The following is an 18471-nucleotide window of genomic DNA, read 5'->3' on the forward strand; positions in this document are numbered from 1 at the left end:
AAAGATAAATGATGTCAATGTTTTGGAAAATCAAATGATAAATATCTGAACCAATTTTTAGAATCATTATACATGCATATTTTACTTTCATAAACATTTTTTTAAGAATGAAAATATCGATCAATTAAAAGATTGAATTGAAAAAGAATTTAAATATAAAGAGCTTTGTAAGCTTAAAATACCGTGATCATTTAGCGGCATCTAGTTTCCTACTCTGAAAAACAACTTTGTGCAAATTTGTCGATAATTTTCTGTCATTTCTGTTATTCATTTTTTATTTTTTTTTAATGACATTTTTAAAACACACAATACCTTTCATAAGGTACAGCCGGTCCTTCGGATGAGACCGTATAAACCGAGGTCCCGTGTCGCAGTAGGTGCTGGCACGAAAAAGATCCCTCACTGCTCAATGGTCGTAAGTGCCGAATATAGGACAAAATTTCCAGATCTCCATCGGCAAGTGGTGGCGTCTCCATATGAGTGAAAAATCCTGGAGAGGGACGTTAAACAACAGACAAACAAACAAACAAACAATAGGTACAGCAATATTTTTTTCTGAGAAAAATCTTTCAGTCTGTTATTTAGTGACAGTTTCAATATAAAACCACGACAGAAGACATAGATCAGAAAACCCTTAAACAAAGGTACAAGGTATAATTGTAAATATAAACAAATGAATAACTAAAATTGTTTTGGCGTGCTTGTCATGGCCATTTAATAGATATACAATATATCAGAAAAGTACAATTAATGAACAAATGTATGCACCGCTGATAAACATTTGGCAGCATAAAGATTAAGCAATAGAAGTGCCATCTTGATCCAGGGAGCCTGGAAAAAACAGAGAAAGCAATCTATGCAAAATTAGCCAAATGGGTCAAAGGACATGGGCCCAATGCCTAATGTCCTGAGACCCATTTGCCACAACCAAGATGGAGCGGAAATTTTGCAGCCCAAAACTAATACAAATATAAATATATATGGAAGCACAGATGATGCTATGAAACACTAAATATATATGAAATGCAGATAATTTTGGTACAGATGGTACCACTCTCTCTATATATAAATATGGAAGTGCAAATAGCAAATAATTGGATGATCAACCACAGTTGGTACCACACTTAAATAATATACTGACTGTACAAACACATATAAGATTTGCGAAGGCCATTTGAGTAACAAATGGCACTCGCAAAATTGACACATGACAAGCATAAACAAACCAAATCCCCCCCCCCCCCCCGAACTACAACTTTGAATATACTATATGGGGGTTGGTGATTTTGGCATTAAGGGAAATGTTGGTGAAGATTGATTGATTGATTGTATGTTGTTTTACGTCACATTCGAGATTTTTTCACTCAAATAGAGACATCACCATATACCGGTGAAGGGCTTCAAATTTTGACCTTTACTCGGCACTCAGGGCCATTGAGCAGTGAGGGATCTTTATCGTGCCAACGCCTGCCGTGACACGGGGCCTCGGTTTTTAAGGTCTCATCCGAATGACCCGTAACTTTCACTTCAAAGTGCCGAGCGCATGGCGAAGGAACAGTTGCTACCCATTTTTAATCGAATTAGGTCTGTCGCGGCCGAGATTCGAACTTACGACCTCCCGATCACGGAGCGAGCGCTCTACCGACTGAGCTACCGTGAACGGTTGTTGGTGAAGAAAAGTTGCACTTAATAAAATGATGTAATGCATTGCACAATGTATTGGTAAAGAGGGAATTGCCCAAGTCAGTTAAGTGAACCCCATCTTTCCTAAATAAAGCCCTTTGCTGCACACTAATGTCTGGGTAATTAATAGATGCTCCCCGCCCCTGGAACTTATTAATGACGAATGTTGCACAAGCACTATTTATTCTACGTCTGCATTTTTCACCCTCAGTGTTTGCAAGGCAATTAACCCAACTGAAGCGTGGCAAAATATAGGATCAAATCAAAGCAGTATGGGGGAGTAGATCAGCAATGTCTGCTAAAATGGATTTAAAATTTTTTTGGAGGCTTCTTAATGTGTTGTGAGGCTGACCTATATTGTTGCCACAAAAGTGAATGACAATTATCTTTGGAGCCTTGTTCCTTGATAACAAAAATTGAATTGTAGGATACAACTGCTCCCAAACCATACCCCGAATCCCATGCCACAATATGGTGAATGACTCCAGACAAAGGTGGCCTTGATTCAAATTCTTTGCATAGAGATTGGCCCAATGTATTATGGATGAACCTATGATCCAAATGGAATCTATAAACGAATTGAAATAAGCAAACATGAACACATTTAAATTGTTAATCATGGAAAATGGTCTCTTGAAATTAGATAATTAATTTTCAGATGCATTAAGCAACTAATTAGGTACTTAATTAGTACATGACAATGGCCTTACATAAGATTTGAAAGCAACTGAATTCCACCTTTCCATCTTCTTAATGTTCCTCAGTATAACCCTTGATGTACAAGTAGGTTGCACCCCCAATCCGAAATGAATGTGTCTTAAATGAAGATGTCTGATTATGTAAAAATTTTAAAGCCTTGTTCAACATGGATGAAAATTGGTATTGGGTTAGTGGTTTCAAGTTCAGGTGTGAAAAGAAAGACACCTTCTGAATATGATTAGATAAAGCAGAATATCTCTGCAATGCTTGAAATCAGATGAACTTGCACTATCTATGAACATAAAATCATCTAAATAATGAACAACTGAATGTAAATTAGACCTATGGGTTAATTCCCAATGCAACAATGTAGAATATTTCTCAAATAATGCACCTGATAATGAACACCCCATTGGCAAACACTTATCAATATAATATGCCCCATAGTGTCTGAAACCCAACAAACAAAAATCCTTTGGGGAAACAGGTAAAAGGCGAAAAGCACTTGAAATATCTATTTGCGCTAGTAATGCATCTTGGCCCTTAGAAACAATCAATGCAATTGCATCACCAAAAGTTGAATAATTTACTGAGCAAATATCAGGATCTATGAAGTCATTAACACTGCTTCCTGGGGAGTAAGATAGATAAGTGATCATCCGGCAAAAAACCTACTTCTTAGGGACTAGACCTATGAGGCTGCACCGCAAGTTTGATATTGGAAGATGTAAAAATCGCCCCAATATTGTGCCTAATGTAACCACCTTATCAATCTTTTTCTTGTAATTCATATTTTTATTGATTTGCATAAGGCATGTTTTTAAATTCCATCCTCCTCCTAGGACCATTAAAATTTAAAGAAAAACCAAACCTAAAGCCTAAAGATAAACAATTGACATCCTCAGCATTAGGATATGAAGATAACAAATGATCCAAGTTAACAGAATTAATTGGCAAATGACCCAGTTCCCGTAGGCTAGCACAATCATGCGATAGGATTGGATTTTGACCCTCCCAAAGGCTGTCGGAACTGTTGATTCCTGGAATAAAGATGGAACTGATTACGGACATTAAACTGAGATGCAGGTTTAACTGCCACTGAATTAGTACTGTTCTTAAAATATTTGACTAATGGGTGAAAAGCATTGCACTTTAGACAGCTATGGAAAAAATTACAATTGGGCTTGTTGCAAATACCATCGTAATTATACGCATAACATTTGCACTGAACTTGCTGGCCTCGCTGCTGACGAGAACTGACGGTTGTGGAAGGAGCTGATTGCATGTAAATCATCCACAATTCTGCATCAACAGAGGACCAGCACAAGGAAGTATTGTAAGGTTTCTTCAGTCGAAAATGGATGTCATAATCCAACCAATTACCTCTCAATTTTTCAGCCCCCCCATCTCTTATTTGGTGTCAAATATTTAAACAATGGGATAGCTTGACAAGTATGTTTTGTTAAGTATACAGAAGCAAATATAGAAAAGGCATCGAGCCATTGTGAAAAACTTGAAATTTTTTGGTCCTTCTGCTTTGGTTTTACTTGGAATACCCCATCCTCAGATACAACTTGATTTTGCTGAGTTACAGTAGGATCATGGGACAAAAGGGTTGCAAAACTTACAAACTGATCATTAAAAATTCTTTCTTTTGTATTTTGCTGCACATGAGCAGCAAGTTGAGGAGCCGCACTGATGAAAGGTGTCATAATTGACCGTACCTGAAACATTTATACCAGAATCTTTGGCAGTAAAGGTAGTCGATGTGGATTGGCCTGACGCAGGCTGGCTCTCGATCAATGGCGCCGACTGCATGGTCTATATCGCACTCTGCATCATCGCCGGTGCTGTATTTGGCATCAACACCGGTGAAGAACTCTGTAAAACCACAAGGGCCGCACTTTGTATCCCCGCCGGTATCGAATTCTACCGAAGCTGCACTTCACGTTACGTCACTGGGTTGAATAATGGCGGAGGTAGCCTTGGCCCGCGTCGTTGTCGCAACTCGCCGATTTCTATTAACAAAGTGGAATTTACAGTATTTGTCCTGCACAAAATAACAAGGTCTATCAACATTGGATAAACCTCATTAATATCGAATAATTTTCATCTTAGCACCCCACCAAACTTTTCTTGTAGTATGTTTGAATCCTCGCGATCTTTCACCGAATTTTAATTTTTGACAATATTGAGAGTGAAAGCTTCTCAATTTTTAGATTTGGTTTGTTTTTACTTTAATTTTGCTTGTGAAATATTTTTTTTGTTCTTGTTCCCAAACCCCCATGGAAAATAATCGATGTTACTGGTTGACATAGAAATGGATGTTTTTAACCCTACAAAGTCATATTATTACCCACCTCTCTCTTTCTCTCTCTCTCTGTCAACAAACTTGCATTACAAAACACAAGTTTCTAACCTCAATTATGTACTACAAGAGTGAAATTGCAATATAATTTTAATATATAAAACGCAAAACACAAGTTTAGAGTAAGTTCTTCACTAATATGTCATATCAGTTAAAATCCGTATGTATACAATTAGCTTCAAATTACCTTCACAAAAGCTCAGTCTGTAGAGCGCTCGCTCCGTAATCGGAAGATCGGCCGCTACTGACCTAATCGATGAAAAATAGGTAGCAACTATTCTTTCGCCAAGCGCTCGGCACTTTGGAATAAAAGTTGTGGGTCTTTCGGATGAGATCTTAAAAACCAACGCCCCGTGTCACGGTAGACGTTGGCACAATAAAGAACCGTCACTACTAAATGGCCCTGAGTGCCGAGTAAAGGTTTAAATTTGAAGCTCTTCACTAATATATGGTGACGTCTCTATATGAGTGAAAATTCTCGATTTTTTAAAACAATTTTACACACTATCATATCAATGAAATACATGTTTGTCATGATTTAAACAAATTTGAGACATATTTCAAATTTCAGGAATTTTAAACATTTTAGTTATATAAATATATAGAGAGTTATACTGTGATTTGAGATTTCCTCTATCAAACAAGTTGAAAAAAGTGTATATTAGCAAGGTTTGTCCAGATAATAAACACCGTTTAACAAGTTGGATAATGCAAATATCAAATCACACAATTATAATTGTTTTTTTTTTATCTCATACAAACTTCTTTTTAACAAAACTTTGAAATAACTCCGCTAAAAACTATGAAGGATTCCATCTAAATATTGATGACGTTGCACTGTTGATGGTGGCATAACGAAAGAAAAAAGATCATGTACAAAATATTAATTCTTGATTGATACGGCGACAGTGATGGGCTATTTGTGGATCCATTGTAGTTCCATGGAAAGTTTTATATAATATTAAGTAAGAAAGCATTGTTGAAAGTGGCTAGACCTTCCAGCAAGGTGAAACAGTTGTCAAGGGAATCTTGCAGCAACAACTTCAATGATAGGCCTAATGTTTCTCATAAAAACGATTTAAGGGATGGGGTGTGTCTTGACATCTGTCTGCGAAGAAGCCAGAATGATACATTGATAAAATTAATTAAATTAATTTGAAATTTCATTGAGGTTTAACGAGTTTTATCTTCTTTTTAACCAACATTTTCGCTCATTTTCATTCATTTTATGAAGCAAGAATTTTCTCAAATCAAAATTTCGATAAATTTACATCTTGAAAGGAGGGATTGTGTCAAAACCGGAAGTGCTGTTGATAAAGCATGCATAAAAAGGACTTTGAGATAAAGCACATAGGTTTATCTTATGTGTAGTGATTATCAACCACACGTATAAGATAAATATGTATAAACATGTATATATCTATATCTATCTATCTATCTATCTATCTATCTATCTATCTATTTATCTGTGTGTGTGTGTGTGTGTGTGTGTGTGTGTGTGTGTGTAAGTGAATTTTTTTGTGCTTTCTGTATCAATATTTCTTCACTTAGGGCAGTTATGTTAGTTTAAGAGTTGTTGTAAAATGTGCTTTATATATACGAGGGGTGATCAAATAGTTCGCGAACTATCTCTATATTTAAAAAATCATAATTCAGATCAGAATGATATTTGGCACACATATAGTCACACACATATTCTATAAATAGCAGATATCAAATAATGTTTTTCTCCGTGTTTGTGACGTCACAATGTGAAAATGACGTCGGTATGTAGGTCATTTGTGACAAAAATGGTTGACTCAGTCGTACTCGAGCAACGAATGGCTGTAAAGTTTAACGTGTATCTCGGAAATTCCTTTGCAGTAGAATATGATAATTTGTACAAGGTTTATGAAGACAAAAGACTTACCAGAGGTTCAATCATTAATTGGATTGAATGTTTTAATGAAGGCAGGGAGATGGTTAAAAATTATGTTTGTTCTGTTGATCAGCGAAAGCAAGCCGGTAAAAAGGATGTGTTCTTAGTTGAGCAACTTGTTTTGAAAGATCGCCAAGTTACAGTAAGAAAAATAGTTGAATATGTGAGCAATAATATAATTATTAAATTCCTAAAATATCGTTTACTTTAGACTCTAAACATATGAGATATGAAAAAAAGAAAAGACGCCCATACTTTTTCCACATTGGATAAACAACGCTTTCGAGACGGAGGACTCGGGTTGTGATGGTCACCATGGTAATTCTGAGAAGGGATATCCTTATCCATCCATCCTATTGCCGAGATTTGGCCATTTCTGACAGATGGTCTGGTCTTGTTATAAAAAAGTACTTGCATGGTAAGAAATATAAGACTCGGAAAAATATCTTACCTTCTGTGAACAGACCGCTACGAAGCATGTCACGTGACCGCTTGGATAACGTGATTCGCGCATGGGTAGAACAATGGCAGATGTGCATTAAAATCCGAGAAGACTACTTAAAAAAATAATGAACACTGAAACCTCATTTTATTTCTTTTAAGGAAGTTATTCAATTAGTTCGCGAACTTTTTGATCACCCCTCGTATATATATATATATATATATATATATATATATATATATATATATATATATATATATATATATATATATATATATATATATATATATGCTACTGTAATGATTTCCCCCTTAGATTCCAAAAACCAGTGGAACATTTACTGGATCCCATATGTGTCTTTGTTTGTAAGGATTTTTATGCTGATCAAGAAGAGTTCCAGAGCGGACCAACAGCAATACCAGAGAAGTCCAAAGGTTGTCCAAAATATTAAAAAACTGTTCCTGAACAGTCCATTAAACTGTTATGACTTTTTTGACTGCTTGGGTGTTAGGGTACGTTTGGTCGGTACGGCATGTCTATCTGAAAATAAAAACTATCTTAGGACCAACCTATTTGTTCCACATCATAATGACTACTCTAAATTATGACAATTTGATAACATGTCTTATAATCCGCTAAATTACGATACCACAATACTTCATATAATTCAATAAATTATATTTCGAAACAATTGAAACTTCCTGCTTTTCAGATTTTTTTTTTCCGAAAAAGCAATTAATTATGGCAAAATATTTTTTTGAATTAAAGATAGCAAGCTTTATGCTTCACAGAAACTATTTTTTCCAGATAATAAACTATTAATAAACATCATTTGAATAAACTAGTAGTCACGATTAGCAGCCACTATCAAACAATAAATGTTTATTCAACAGTAAACTACAGTTAAAACATGCATAAGAAAAAAAAATCCAAGAAGCACTTATTATCATAACTGAAATATAGAAGAACCGAGTTTTAATTATACACCTGGAAATCCAACTTATATTCACAGTTTATTTTCTCAGGATGGAATTCTTCAAAATCACATTCCAGTCTTCAATACTTTTATCATTACAGTCAAAAAATTTCAGTCCGACCTATTCTACCTTAACTGGATTCCTAATCTTCGTAAAAATCCTTACAAACAAAGATACATAGCTGGGTCCAGCAAATGCTCTATCAAGCCACCATCTTTACTCCTCAAAAGAGATTAACTGCCGTAAATGAGAAACTTCAGACTCCAAAGAACTTTTACAAAATTTAATCCCATTTTTTTTTTAAAGTCAGTATGATCAAAACGGATGACTTCGATACACTGTATGCAACCGCTCTTTACGATAAATTTAAAAACAAGCTTTCTGATATCAAAGATAACTGCTTCTTCAATCAAAAAAAAAAAAAAAAAAAAAAAAAAAAATCAAAATTTCATATTGTGTGATTGGTGATAAACAAAACAACTTTGTTCAAAATTACTCTGATTTTACCATCAAGTACTCTGAAGTTGATATTAAAAGTATAATGGACTGACAAATCTTCTACAGATTGTTTTTCTGCCTTCATTTTTAAAACTAAATTTGAATGTGGTATACTCCGTCTACCTGATAAATATATGGGGCGTGGCCGGTCGAAAAGGGATGCTTGCTCAAAGGCACCGGATCCCACCTCTTGAATTTCCAGGATCGGTGTTTTATGCCCTGTCCACAGATTTGTATTCTTTGTAGATTTTTTTCTGAAGTCGATCAGTGTTCGTTTTCTTCACCTTTTCCCGATATCCTAAATATTCGCCATAATCTTTGGGGGGGGGGGGGGGGACAACATTGAAAACACAATTTGTATGTCCGATGCACAGAGAAGAAGATCGTACCTTGTCACTTAGTAATTATGTCACCCCGAACAAATTCGGGGGACATATTGTTACTGTACGCATGAAAACGTTGTCCGGGGCTCTCTCGCTGATGGCTGTGGCATTGTTGCTGGAACTTTCCGTAAAAGATGATGACCAGCTGTATATATGCGGAAAAAAATTTCAGTTTCAACATGGTTACCGTTGCCATGGAAACCTACGAAAAGTGAAGAATTTTGTAAACAAGAGGCCCATGGGCCACAACGCTCACCTGAGTTACTTTTGCCCTGCTGTTCTTCACAAGACCTCCCCTTTGTAATATTTATTGCGGCCCCGCCCTACCCCTGGGGGCTATGACTTGGACAATTTAGAATCAACAATACCCAAGGATGCTTCCACATAAGTTTCAGCTTTTCTGGCTCAGTGGTTCTTAAGAAGAAGATTTTCAAAGATTTTGCCTATATATTTCAATGTAAAACTTTGATTCCCTATCGTGGCCCCGCCCTACCCCCAGGGGCTATGATTTGAACAATTTAGAATCTTCACTACCCAAGGATGCTTCCACATAAGTTTCAGCTTTTCTGGCCCAGTGGTTCTTAATTAGAAGATTTTCAAAGATTTTGCCTATATATTTCAATGTAAAACTTTGATTCCCTATTGTGGCCCCGCCCTACCCCCAGGGGCTATGATTTGAACAATTTAGAATCTTCACTACCCAAGGATGCTTCCACATAAGTTTCAGCTTTTCTGGCCCAGTGGTTCTTAAGAAGAAGATTTTCAAAGATTTTGCCTATATATTTCAATGTAAAACTTTGATTCCCTATTGTGGCCCCGCCCTACCCCCTGGGGCCATGATTTGAACAATTTAAAATCTACACTACCCCAGGATGTGACCACAGAAGTTTCAGCTTTTCTGGCCCAGTGGTTCTTGAGAAGAAGATTTTTAAAGATTTTTCCTATATATTTCTATGTAAAACATTGATTCCACATTGTGGCCCCGCCCTACCCCCGGGGGTCATGATTTGAACAATTTAGAATCTACACTACCCCAGGATGCTTCCATATAAGTTTCAGCTTTACTGGCCCTGTGGTTCTTGAGAAGAAGATTTTTTAATGACCCCACCCTATTTTTGTCTTCTCTTGATTATCTCCCCTTGTGAGGGGACTTGGCCCTTCATTTTAACAATTTAAATTCCCCTTCACCCAAGGATGCTTTGTACCAAGTTTGGTCAAAATTGGCCCAGGGGTTCTTGAGAAGAAGTCAAAAATGTGAAAAGTTTACAGACGGACGGACAGACAGACAGACAGACGGACAGACGGACGGACGGACGACGGACAAAATGTGATCAGAAAAGCTCACTTGAGCCTTCGGCTCAGGTGAGCTAAAAAGTGTTCTCGCTGATATCTTATACAATTGTAATGAATCTTTATAGAAATAATAACCAGCAATTGTAGTTTTGCAAATCGTATTTAAAATTTTTACACCACCCATCGTTGCCATGGAAACAGAAAAAAAGTAAAAATTGCTAAACTTTGATTTTCTCACAAACTGCTCAGGCAATTATTTTGAAACTTGTGCAGATTGTTCCTTACATTCTGTCAAAGAATATTCTATTTTGAAAATTAGAATCTTTTGCAAACAGTTGCCATAGGAATGAAAGAAACAGAAAAAAATTAATATACACACAGATGTTTTCCGAGGTGGCTTGGAAAATTGTGATGAAAATTTACAAACATTATGATTAGACACTCTATTTGTTCAGTCAACATTCATAAATTTCTAAATGCCTATCGTTGCTTTGGAAACAAGAAAAATATCATTTTTTTTTTAAATTCATTTTTCTCTGTAACAAACAAAGTAAACTTTTCAAAACTTTATTGGTTTAATCCTTTCAATGTATTAAAGTGGTTTCTGCATGAAATGGAATTGATAGTCAGCGGAAGGAAGTCGGAATCACTAATTGTTTTTTTATTCACCTTACTTTTGTCTTGGAGCGTTCTCGTAGAAGGCTTAGAAAATCTTTATGAAACTTCACAGAAATTACGGTCAACACCTACAGTTGTGCGGATATATATTAAATTTTCAAAGAATGTTTAAAATTTAAAAACTGAAAAATTCATATTTGCACTTGTATACACTTTTAGGCTTGATCTTTTTAAAGCTCTAAATTATTCTTTTTCACTGTCTTCCTCATTTCTTTTTTCCTAATATTCCTTGGGTACGTAAAGGCAAATCTAGTCAGCTTATATATATTACCAGTTTCTTGATATGATTAAGAAGAAATAAAATATCTTAGCATTTCAAAGAAAAAAAACAAAAACAAAAAAAAAACAAAAAAAAAAACGTAGGACTAACGTTTCTTAAACACTACAAACTATTCATTTTATTTTCATTTATGTTTACGGGAACTGAAACGTATCAATACACATGGAACGAAGTGTCGAGTTAAAACTTCTCTAGTTACAGTGAGGAGACGGAAAACCTTCCTAATGCCATAGAAACGAATTTCTATTAAATAAAAAGGGTCTTAAATGGTATATTTCTGCTAGGCGCATTTTATTTTTATTTCCCTCTTTTTTAAATATAAAAGACGATGTCATAGTTTCCCCCTCCCCCTTTTAAAGACAGCTAGGTCAATACACAGATATAAAAAATATTAGCCCCTTTCCTTTATAAAAATTCCCGAATTGAAGAGGAATATTCAGGAATTATTTTCCTTCGGCCATGTTTTGACGTGAACCTTGCTTTCTTTAAATTAAGGTCTTTTGTACTGTCCCGAAGACAGCAGTATAACCTTTATTGAGTAATAAATGGTAAAAAGCTGAAAAATACAAAATAAAATTACAAGAAAATGTTCTCAAGTTACATAGTACATCAAATACAGAATACATTCAATTTACTTTTGACATTAACTGTGTTCCATACTTTTTCATATCAAACAGGGGTTGGTTACAATAAAACTTTGAAAGATTTCTTACTCAAATTATATCATTAACAGTCAATAAATTCCTTACTGAAGTTGTCAAAATATTTTAAACAAAGTTTCATATAAATGCACTCATGATTAAAAGTTGGTAAAGTTTGGTTCAGCAACCACGTGCTAACATGCATGGCAGTGATGCTACATCCTATTCTCCAAAAAATATGCATAAATGATTCAGAGCATTAACAAGAAAATATTATATTCGTCATGTCTCACCTAAACATTGATGCATAAGACAAACAAATTATTACTTACACTGTAGTAGGCCACAATTGCCTCGAGAAAACCGTAAACACAACACAATGGCTGCAGCGCATACATACAAGGAAGATAACTCTAACTGAATCTTGACAATTTTACAAAGAACAATTACTCTATATAAAAATATTAACACTAGTCGGTACACTCCCCGTCTGATGTTATAAAAACATCACTAAAAATCATAAAATGACTATAAAAATACACTTACAGTGACTAGGAAAATATGGTAAGTGACATGCGTCTGATATTCAAAGATTATACGTCAGTTCGAACAAAGGCTTTGGTGTACATAGTAATACAATTCACACATCTTGAATCAAAAGAACTAGTTCAGTTGCAGGTCGCACAAATAATGCAAAATGTCCGTCACGATACAAAACACGAACTTCTGCTTTTCGTACCCTTCCATCAACACTAGGAAATACCCTGATGACTCTACCCATAGGCCACGAGTTACGTGTCACAGAATTATCCTTCAGCAAGACTACATCTCCAACTGCCAAGTTGCGTTTTTCATGCTTCCACTTCCTGTAGTTTTGCAACGTTTGAAGGTACTGGGATCTCCATCTCTTCCAGAAGGTGTCTGCTAATTGCTGCACTCTTCTCCATTGTGAACGAAGGAGATCCTTTCTATCAGTAGGTGCACGATCAACAGTACTGACTGGTTTATGAGTGAGGATCAATGAAGGACTCAAAGGAAGAGGGTCATCAGGATCTGTGGACACAGGTACCAATGGACGGCTATTTACTATGGCCGATGCCTCCGCAAGAAAGGTAGTCAGAACTTCATGTGTCAAACTCCCTGGAGGTATGTTTAAAAGCATGGAATCAAGGACACGCCTCGTCACGCCGATAAGGCGTTCCCATACGCCACCAAAATTAGAGGAGTGTGGTGGATTGAAGAGCCACACAACTCCACTGTTATATAGGTATTCCTTCAAGGGCCCATCTTCAACATTCACTGCATTGATCTGAAGGTTATCTGTGGCCCCAACAAAGTTTGTTCCTCTGTCCGAGCGTATCTGTTTCACTTTTCCTCTTATGGCAACAAAGCGTTTGAAGGCATTGATGAATGATGATGATGACATTTCTTCAACAACCTCAATATGCACACCTCACTAACCAGACATGTGAAAAGAATAGCCCATCGCTTAGAGTTAGCAGCGCCACCTCTAGTTTTCCTGGTAACAACTTCCCAGGGGCCAAAAGTATCTATTCCGACGTACGTAAACGGTGGACCTGGTTCTAGACGGTCTAGAGGCAAATCTGCCATCTTCTGACATGCAAACTTTCCACGCAGTTTTCTGCATTTTACGCAATTGTAGATTATTGTTGATACCAAGCGTTTGCTACCAGTAATCCAAAATCCAGCACTTCTTATGGTTCCTGAAGTAATATGTCTACCTTGATGCTGGGCCATGTCATGGAAATGCCTGACAAGAAGAGTAGCTATGTGATGCTTTCCTGGGACCACAATAGGGTTTATCTCGGATCGTGGCATGTTACTTCTGTTAAGGCGTCCTCCAACTCTGAGAATGTCATCTGGGTCAAGGAAAACATCCAAGGACAGCAAAGAGCTTGAATCAGGTAACGCTTTGTTTTGCTTGAGACAATCAATTTCTTCTGTAAAAACTTCTTGTTGAACAGTCCTGACAATGAATCTCTCTGCTTCTTGAAATGCCTCAACAGTTTGTGATTTGGTGCAGTAATGCCAACCACTACATCCACTCACTCCAGCAAATGATCTTGTTACATGTTGCAGAAATGCAACCGTACGCACAAGAATTTTCCATGTAGAAAACTGTAGAGAATCTGTGAGATCCGAGCAATGAAAGCAATGTGTTGGTTTTCTTACAAGTAACTTCAGGCCTTACTTCTCTATCACCATCTGGATTCACTATCTCAAAGTCTTGCTGTTTACTTTCACTTTGCTGAGACAGGTAAGTTGGTCCATTCAACCATGTGCTGTCTTTCAAATGATGAGCTGGCAGTGGTCGTGTAGCTTGATCTGCCGGGTTCTGCTCAGTTGGTATGAAAGCCCACTGGTCAGGTCTGGTCATTTTCCTGATGTAGGAGATACAATTTGTTACATAAGTGTAAAATCGTCGTGTTGTGTTGAAAATGTAACCTAACACAACCTTGCTGTCAGAATAAAACTTAAAGTCTGTGATTTGTAGAGACAAATGATCTGCAATAGAGCATCCAACCTCGACTGCTAGCACCGCAGCACATAGTTCCAATCTTGGTATAGAATGGTCATGTGTTGGAGCGAATTTTGATTTCCTAAAACAAATCCAGTGTGACAATTGCTTTCTGAGGAAGTTGACATGATATATCCAGCTGCAGCAATGGCAAGTTCTGAGGCGTCACAAAACACATGTATACTTTTTTCTTTACAACGTTTTAGGGACTCGGGGAAGTAGTTGCGAGATATATGTAGATCTTCTAAATGAACTAAAGAGTCTCTCCAATGTCTCCAAGTATCTAGTTGATCTTCAGGCAGGGGTTCATCCCAGTCTATAGTGCCAGAACCAAGTTCCTCAATATGTTCTTTCCTTGTATGACGACAGGGGCTAAGAATCCCAGAGGATCAAATATGCTGTTAATGCATGACAGTATGCCTCTTCTGGTGAATGGTTTATCTTTAGTCATAACCTCAAAGAAGAAGGTGTCAGTTTCCAAGTTCCAGTTAAGGCCCAAACTGCGCTGAATTGGAAGCAGATCAATTCCAAATTCTAGGTCTTTCATGTCTTTTGCTAGATCTTCTGGCGGGAAGGCGCTTAGGACTTCCTTTTGGTTCGAAGCGATCTTGTGAAAGTGTAAGCCACCTTTTGCCAAAGCTGCCTGCGTCTTCTTCATGAGATCTATAGCCTCTGATGATGTGGGTAAGGAAGCAAGTCCATCATCTACATAGAAATTGTTCAACACAAAGTGTGTCACATCTATACCAAAATCTGGTTCTGCCATGAGTGCTGCCCTACGAAGCCCATAGGTGGCAACTGCTGGTGACGGTCGGTTGCCGAACACATGTACCGTCATACGATACTCTATCATTGGCTGAGCTGGATCATTGTCGCGAAACCAGAAAAATCTCAGAAAATTGCGATGGTCTTCGTGCACTTTGAAGCAATAAAACATTTGCTGTATGTCACCCATAACTGCAACAGGCTCTTGGCGGAATCTCATCAAAACTCCTAACAGGCTGTTTGTGAGATCGGGACCAGTAAGCAAGGCATCATTGAGGGAAGTCCCTCCATACTTGGCTGAAGAGTCAAAGACTGCTCTCAACTGGTTGGGCTTTTTAGGATGGTATATCCCAAATATAGGTAAGTACCAGCATTCATCCTCATGAGATAAAGGAGGAGCAATTTCTGCATGTCCGTTCTTAATAAGTTCATCCATAAAGGCAAGAAAATGTTCCTTTTTCCCTGTGTCTTTTTGTAAACTAACTTCTAAAGCTTTGGCTCTCCTCAATGCAAGACTTCTGTTGTTTGGAAGCTTTAAACGGGGTTGCCTAAATGGGAGTGGAGCTGTCCAATATCCATTTTCATTCTGGTGGAATTCTTTGTCCATTATCTCGAGAAATGATATGTCATCAACTGACAATCCAGGCTTCTCATCATTTTTTGTCCTTTCAAAAACATTCTTACCAAAGCTTTCATTTTCGCACAAACCAGCAAGTTTTGCTGCATCAAGGCCATACGACACACTGTTCAGGTTTTCGCTTATCTTGAATTCATTTGTGCATGGTGGAAGATAGGATACTCGACCTCATCCCAAGAAATGAGTCTTGTAAGTTGTGATGTGGGCAGGTGCATGTGTCTTGCCAAGGCAGGTCTCTCCTATTATAGTCCACCCTAAATGCAGTTTCTGTCGGTAGGGTTGATTGCCTTGTCCTATACGTTGATCAAGCACATGATGTGCCTCTACCACATCTCTTCCTAGAAGTAACAAGATCTCCGCATCTGGATCCAATGGCGGTATAAGGTTTGCTATGTCAGCCAGATGACTGTAGTGTGAGGCCACTTCTGGTGTAGGAATTTCCTCACGTACACAAGGAACTTGCTGACACTCCATGAGAGATGAAAGATTCAGGGTACAACTATGGTCTAATGATTCGGCTACAAATCCTTCTGCTTTTCTCCCACATGCTTGTATAGTACCACCACAAGATGACAGTGTGTAAGTTATGGCATCACTACCACAATCAAAATAGGTAAAGAATCTTGGGCTAGCAAGTGAACGATTTGATTGATCATCTATGACAGCATACATGTTGACTGCTAGCTGAGGTTTTCCTTCTGGGAATACACGCACAAGCACTGTTCTTGAACAAGACTTGCCACCAAACTGTCTTTTACAAATCTGTGTACATGCAGAGCTGACATCCTCTGATGAATTCTGCGGCTCCCCGCCATAATGCCTCCTGTTTTGAATCTCCACATGAAGTGCTGTAGGATGGGTCAAACTGTCACAATCTTCACACTTTACAGTCGCTCTACATTCACGCATCTTGTGAGAATTAGAGTCACAACAACGAAAACATATATTGTTCTCTTTCAAAAATTTCTTTCTTTCCTCCAAGGATTTTTGTCTGAATCCCTTACACTTATTCAAGGAGTGAAAGGTGTGATGTAGGGGGCACTTTCTGTCTGAGGAGTTTTCTCTCGTGGATTGTAAAACCTTAGTTTTCCTGGAGGAAACATTTATCAATCTGTTTTTGCTTTGTCTGTCTCCTCTTGTTTCCACACCATAGGCAAATGATGGGTTGTTCCTGATTCTCGACTGTTCGCGAATGAATTCTGCAAAAACCTTGAAGGGAGGGAATGGCACTCCATTTGCTGTCATGTGTTTCACGGCTACAGAAGTCCATTTTCCTTGAAGATCACTCGGGAGCTTCTTGACTATTGGGGTTATGCCAGTAGAGCAATCAAAATATGAAAGAAGGCATGAATATTGTGTGTCCTCCTTTGCAGCTTCAATTTCATCTAAAATGTCTGACAAATCATAAAGGCGATTAAGATCCTTGTTGGTCAAAGTTGGAAATGAGGCTAACTTAGACTTCAAAGCTGCTTCCATCATTTCCGGACGCCCATACCTTTCGTCAAGACGGTTCCAACTTCTTGTCAATGCTTCAATTGGATTATTAGAATTGGCAGCCTTGATACTCAAGACATGGCGTTTCGACAAGGGGCCTGTCCATTTTACAAGACGATCCATCTCCTCGATTGGTGAAGCTTGTAGTTCATGCATAATTGCTTTGAAACTGTTTTTCCATGTGGGGTAAAACTCGGGTTTGTCATTAAAGTTTGTTAATCGGGACAACAATAACTCTTTCTTTAATAAGTATCTGGTGAAGTCTGAAACAAATGTTGATGCTGTTCCCACTTTTGGTAAAATTTGAGTGCTTTGCATGGTAGGTACTTGTGTACTTTGGCTTGTCGGTACTTGTGTACTTTGGCTTGTTGGTACTTGCGTACTTTGGCTTGATGTTGGTGAAAGCTCAAGTGGAGGAGCCTGGGAAATAGCAAATGGTTCTTGAAAAATTGTCCTGGGCTGATCAGAAAATGTAATGGATGGTGGAATATTTTCTACATATGCAGTTGTTCTGTCTGCCGCTACTTCCTGTTCTAAACTCTTGAGGGCGGATTTCATAGAATCGCTTTCTTCACCTTCTCCACTGTTGGCTTCAGTTTCAAGTTCAAGAGCTTCCCTTTTTAAGTTCAACAATGTCATTTCTGTGTTCACTAAAGCATTTTCCTTTTCTGTGATGGCATGTTGTAGAGACAGCTCTGCTTGTTTCCTCTCTAATTTTGCCTGATCTTCTGCAAACTTTAAGGAAGCCTTCAGGGCCTCGGCTTTTGCTCTCTTCTTGGTGGCAATAGATGTCAGACTGCGGCTGGAAGATTTCGAGGATCGTGAGGCTTGTGACGCATTTTCTTGAAATTGAAGATCTTGGATGTTCAGGTTCAGCTTCCTCAATGTTGAGTCCACCAGTATTCTGTAGCCTCGTAAAGTCATGTTAAAACGTTCCATTTCTTGGTCACTGTGGTCAGAACGTTGTCTGTTCAAGAAGTCCAGGTAGCTTGTGCATTGTGATTCTAGCTTGGTAACATGTTTGTTGATATCATTGTGTAAACCGCTAAGTTCTTCTATTGTGCATGATTTCCTTGATGTTTCTTCCACACTCTTTATTATAATCTCAAGTACACTCCATACCTTTTCTATTTGTCTGACATGAGAATTACACAAACTTTCAAACTGTTTTAAACC

At 37.7% G+C, this 18471-nt stretch overlaps 1 protein-coding gene and 1 pseudogene across 1 annotated transcript in view; both read right to left on the minus strand.

Annotated features, from left to right (window-relative positions):
• Nucleotides 1-1508: 1508 nt before the first annotated feature.
• Nucleotides 1509-4200, minus strand: LOC133186577 (uncharacterized; annotated as a pseudogene).
• Nucleotides 4201-11822: 7622 nt separating this feature from the next.
• The window catches only part of LOC133186914 (uncharacterized), a 492852-nt gene continuing 486203 nt past the window's right edge, over nucleotides 11823-18471 (minus strand). The window contains exon 2 of the mRNA XM_061322302.1: nucleotides 11823-13999. Within this exon, the coding sequence (XP_061178286.1) occupies nucleotides 12501-13286 (786 nt within the window). The 5' untranslated portion in view covers nucleotides 13287-13999 and the 3' untranslated portion in view covers nucleotides 11823-12500. The remainder of the gene's footprint in view (nucleotides 14000-18471) is intronic.

This window comes from Saccostrea echinata, unplaced genomic scaffold, assembly GCF_033153115.1.
Source record: "Saccostrea echinata isolate AGI-Se365-2 ecotype Australia unplaced genomic scaffold, CSIRO_AGI_Sech_v1 ptg000014l, whole genome shotgun sequence".
Lineage (NCBI taxonomy): Eukaryota > Metazoa > Mollusca > Bivalvia > Ostreida > Ostreidae > Saccostrea > Saccostrea echinata.